The sequence below is a fragment of the Pyxicephalus adspersus genome, chromosome Z, assembly GCF_032062135.1.
Source record: "Pyxicephalus adspersus chromosome Z, UCB_Pads_2.0, whole genome shotgun sequence".
NCBI classification, from domain to species: Eukaryota; Metazoa; Chordata; class Amphibia; order Anura; family Pyxicephalidae; genus Pyxicephalus; species Pyxicephalus adspersus.
The window spans coordinates 213,532-218,545 of NC_092871.1; the positions used below are offsets into that span (position 1 = coordinate 213,532).

At 45.0% G+C, this 5,014-nt stretch overlaps 2 protein-coding genes across 2 annotated transcripts in view; both read left to right on the top strand.

The window, feature by feature from the left end:
- EML2 (EMAP like 2) overlaps positions 1–5,014 on the top strand; it is a gene marked incomplete in the record, with an annotated part of 18,276 nt that overhangs the window by 4,338 nt on the left and 8,924 nt on the right. The window contains 8 exon segments of the mRNA XM_072430621.1: positions 510–633; positions 3,218–3,358; positions 3,462–3,611; positions 3,693–3,762; positions 3,835–3,945; positions 4,019–4,114; positions 4,201–4,365; positions 4,986–5,014. Of these exon segments, the coding sequence (XP_072286722.1) occupies positions 510–633; positions 3,218–3,358; positions 3,462–3,611; positions 3,693–3,762; positions 3,835–3,945; positions 4,019–4,114; positions 4,201–4,365; positions 4,986–5,014 (886 nt within the window).
- On the top strand, positions 1,250–2,772 carry LOC140344178 (peptidoglycan-recognition protein SC2-like). Its single transcript, XM_072431155.1, has 3 exons — positions 1,250–1,378; positions 2,355–2,556; positions 2,646–2,772. Exons 1-3 carry the CDS (start codon positions 1,291–1,293, stop codon positions 2,770–2,772), a joined length of 417 nt encoding a protein of 138 aa, XP_072287256.1. The 5' UTR covers positions 1,250–1,290.

Genomic DNA, 5,014 nt, shown 5'->3' on the forward strand with positions numbered 1-5,014 from the left:
AATACTACGAAAATCCAGAAATTAACAAAACTTTGTGTTGTTTTTTGACAGAAATCATTGACTGCCCTTTTCTTTTTGGCTGATTCTTTGTGGCCCCTTTGACACTCAGGTATTGTCACTAGTGGGGAGGGGGAAGTGCAGGAGCCTACAAGTGGTGTTCATGCTCAGAATCTGCTTTCCTCCCCCATGCAGCATGCAGGAAACAGAGCAAGAAGTGTCTCACTGTTATTGTCAGAGCTGAGTGGTCTTGAGGGAAGTACTGAGGAAAGGAGCTGATATGGTTTCAGGAAGCTATGTACAGCACCCTTCTTCAACCTCCCACCAGGCACGATCTGTCTGCATTGGACAGAGAAGCACAGAGACCCAGTTACCCCAGGGCCGCTAGGGAAGGCCCAATATACCACAATATATCACTGGTCACAGTCTGTGGGTGGGGAAGTGTCAGAGGAGACTGTGGACATGTAAATGATTTCTCTAAAGAGTCTGATATATATGATGTGTCTTTTCAGGGGCCCATGTGGTTAAACCTCCACCTCGGTCATCACAAAATGGCATCACACCCAGAAGGAGAAGCGGCATGTCCACCTCACCTTCCTCCCCAAAAAAAGGGGGCACACCGGTATTCTCTAAAAGGTACAGCCATTCTGTTCAGAGTCACATGACCTTACACAAAAAGACAGAGCAACCAATAGGAATGCACCTGTCCCCAAACTAGCAAAAAAAACCTGAACTCCCATTGCTTGCTGTCAATCACCAATGCTCATTATTGTAACATGGACTTATTTCAAACATGCAGAACCTGAAAAAATCTGTTAGTTATCTAAACCCCCAGAAAAGCAGCCTGGAGCCACCAGAGACACACAGACAGACCAGGGACCATACAGCAGACGCACCCGAAATACCTGAAAGAGGCTGAGGTTATATATCTACAGAATACATCTATATTGCAATTTGGCTTGGCTACAGAAAACCTTACAATATGCACCCAGCATGTTCCCATTGAATACAGAGGATAGGCTCTCCATGTAGTATACAGAGGATAGGCTCTCCATGTAGTATACAGAGGATACCTTCCAGATATTTCAGACATGGAACACAAAGTCACGTGACGTCTGATATACTATAATATATTGCAGTACATGCTATAACACACTACACATACTACAATATAAATACACTATAACACATATTATTTGTCTGCTTTCAGGCATTTACTTTAACATTGTGGTACTCAAACTACAAATGACTTTGTCCCCATATGTCCCATGATATATTGTGTTTCTGGTTCATATGTATTATACTTTGTGTCTCTCTAGGATCCTGACAATCATGCTGCGTCTCGCCTTCCTCCTGGCTGCTCTCTGCGCTGTGGCCCAATGTGAGTACAGACATAATAAAAGGAATTGTGGACCTAACTTATGGATGTAATTATTCATCAAGGTGTATCAAGGGGTATCCCCAGGTCCAGGCTTTCCTAATACACCATAGATACCCCTAGCTCCCTCACCTTCTGTCTCCGTGTATTGCTGGGATATGGAATGGTTCCGCAGAGTTTATCTGGCACAATGTTGAGTTGTTAAACGTTAATTGATCTTTTCTTGTTATTAGCTTACTGGGCAAGGTGAGCTGATTCTGTAAATGTAACTACTCCTTGTATGATCTTAGCAGATATTAGTAATGCCAAACTCTAAGTTCATCAAAGATCATCCGCCTTAAAACATAAATGGTGTAGTAGGTCTCGCCCATTCATTTAGCAGTTGTTTTTGAGGGCCTAGTAAATGTATATAGCTAACTACATACCTTGCGGATAAGTCTATGAAGTAGACTGAGGTTGTTCTTGTCGTTTACAAGTTTTCTTCTTATATTCCTGAACCCGTTTCTTGGTATACACCACAAAATGATTATCTTCCACAGAATAAGAAGGTTTGAATTCATCCAGGTCATGGCATGGCTAGTAGTAGCTAGCCACGCTCAGCTAGATTTGTTCTTGTTCAGGTCTAATAATGGCCGACCTGTGAGGATAGAAATCCTGGGATATGTTCCTGATACTCTACGAAACATCTTCAATATCAGAAGAACATATTTACATGAATGTGACTACTACTAGATATAGCATGACCACACACACATTTATATTACACAGGTAATAGTAAAGGGAACTGTAGTTATATAGAGGAAGAAGGTGTAGTATAGGTGTACTGAGATGGGGGTAATACACCAAAGAGGGGTAATTATACAGAGGAAGACAGCAGATATAGTGAGGCAGAAAGGACAGTATACACATAAAAGTGGAGTTAAAGAGTATAAAGGATCAACTACTGAGAGCAGTATTTTTGCTTTGTTTCATCCCACAGGTTGCCCCACCATCCTTACTAAATCCCAGTGGGGAGGACGTGCTGCAACCTGCCGCACCGCCATGGCCACTCCTGTCACATATGTTATCATTCACCATACTGCCGGTTCCTCCTGCTCTACCCAGTCCACTTGCATCACCCAGGTCAAGAATGTCCAGAACTATCACATGAACAGCAACGGCTGGTGTGACATTGGATACAAGTAAGAATCTCACATTTTTGAGACACGGTGTATGTGTCAACAGACAGCTGTGTCTGGGCTTTCCTAATGTTCCCCTTTTCTATCCACAGCTTCCTGGTTGGAGGAGATGGTAGCGTATTCGAGGGCCGTGGCTGGACCTCAGTAGGTGCTCATGCCCCCAACTACAACTCCAACTCTATTGGCATCAACTTTATTGGAACATTCACAAGTAAGTAAGGAAATAAGATAATGGAGTGTAAGAGAGTGGGATCAGTATGTGAACATACCATGCCTGCTTCAATCCTCCTTAATTCCAGGTACATCCATCCGGAGTATTATGTACAGAGCCCACGCCACCATCAATCTCATTCATAGCTTCCCGGAGGATGTGATATCCATTTTATAAATTATTACCACGTAGCATGGACTGGACACTGTAAATGTGGCAGGACAATTCCGTGTCCTAGGTTGGGGGGATGGCAGGGAACATTGGGGGGGTCAGCAGACTGACACATAATTGTTGTCTATAATGAGCTTGGCTGGAGGGATTATAGGACAGCAATGACCACTGGTGTGATGCAGCCTCCATGTGGATCTCTATACAATCGCTTTACTTTTTTTATTGTGCGTGTATGATGATTTACATGTAACACATCATGCGTGGTATCTGACTTTGTTCCTTTCTCCATATAGAAGAAGGAGTGGTGAAGCTGTATTTAAGGGGTCGCTCTGTTCCTCTCTATGTTCCCGATTCGTTGGTAGCTTCATACAATATAGAAGCCAGAGGAGATCTCCCAACAAGAGAGCTGCAGCTGGATTGGGTGTATCCTTCACTGTAATATCTTTACCACTGATTTCTGCACCGGGTACCCCCACACATACTGGCCACATGTCCCATAATAATCCTTAACCTGAAAGGGGCACAGATATGGCTATCGGGGTCGGGACTGCCGCAGTAACCTTTACATTCTGCCATCAGGGGAGTTGCTGTACTTTACCGCTGCAGTTTGTGTCTTGTATGACCCCGTGGCTGGCACCCAGCGACACTACCGTGGACACACGGATGACATAAAAAGGTCAGAACTTCACACATCCGCCAGGGTCCGCACACCGTCCATTCTATGAATAATGAAATGACGTCTGTCCATTTTCCATAGCTTGGCTGTCCATCCAGACTCGGTCACCATTGCCAGTGGACAAGTGGCTGGTAACTCCCAGGATGGCAAGGTAAATGATGGAGAAGATTTGGGGTCCACATAATAATGCACAGCAATGGTCTGACATTCTGTACTCTCCTAGCCTCTGCCATGTCACGTCCGTATCTGGCACTCAGTCAGTCTCTGCACCCTTCATGTCATTGGAATTGGACATTTTGACCGAGCGGTGACTTGCCTGAGCTTTTCCAAGACGGTGAGTGTTCTGCCATAGCAAGCCCCCTCCTTCTGTATACCACATAATGCTGGGGCGTCTCTTCTCTTCACAGGATGGTGGCAGCCATTTGTGTGCATGTGATGAGTCTGGGGACCACGTCTTGTCTGTGTGGCAGTGGCAGCGTGAGCAGAAGGTGACAGAGGTGAAGGTAAGTACATGTGAAAGGTTAAGGTAAGTACTCGTGAACATTAATAAGGCCCACCAATAATTCATTGTTGCTCTGTTTGTTCCCAGTGCTCCACAGAGCCGGTACTGGCCGCTATCTTCCACCCCACAGAACCCAACCTGATAATCACCTGTGGCAAGTCCCAGCTGTACTACTGGAGCCTCGAGGGTGCTACTGGTGCAGGGGCCACAGGAGGAACCGCCTTGCTAAGCAAGAGGCAGGGGGTATTTGAGGTAATTAAGAGAATTGGCACTCTGAGCAATCAAACATAAAGATAACCTGAAAATCAAATATCCAATGGCTGCTCACAATAAATACCTAGTAAGGCTCTATGATCCGCATTGTGATACATAATATGGGCCCCGTCCACCAATATATTTCCTAGATGTGTCACAGTGATGAGCCCATTCACCCTTCTGTTCATGAGCTGGGGACCCCACAAAGTTATCTGCTATGAAGAACAGAAATTCCTCCAATCAGAATCTTCCTTGTACTAGAAGTGTAAATGTTGCTGTGTGTGGATGACACAGAGGGGCCACCAGACATGATCACACCTAAAAATGCTGCTTGTCTGGCTGTCTCCCACCCAATACAAAGGAATGTGAAGGCCAGGAAAGCGGTGTCAGCAGGTGAACTAATGATACCGGTGGGTTAGTATAGTCCGATAATGGTAACCGGAGTTCTCCCTCAGTACTGGATCCCTAATTTAGGTCAATATCGTGGTCAGCTGCAGCATTTGCTGGAATCCTCCAATTGTAATTCTGTCTGATTAGATGGATGGATGCTGAGAAATGTGAGGATTTCCAAGACTTTGTGCAGACTGTGACACTAACGACGAGATTTCCTCCCACAGAAATATGAGAAGCCGCGATTTGTCCTCTG

What these genes read in the sequence shown, in the direction of transcription:
- LOC140344178 (XM_072431155.1), top strand. Translation starts at nt 1,291, where the DNA reads ATGTATTATACTTTGTGTCTCTCTAGGATCCTGACAATCATGCTGCGT. An exon ending in TCTCTGCGCTGTGGCCCAAT is followed by an intron (nt 1,379 to 2,354) that starts GTGAGTACAGAC and finishes TTCATCCCACAG; the next exon opens with GTTGCCCCACCATCCTTACT. An exon ending in TGGTGTGACATTGGATACAA is followed by an intron (nt 2,557 to 2,645) that starts GTAAGAATCTCA and finishes TTCTATCCACAG; the next exon opens with CTTCCTGGTTGGAGGAGATG.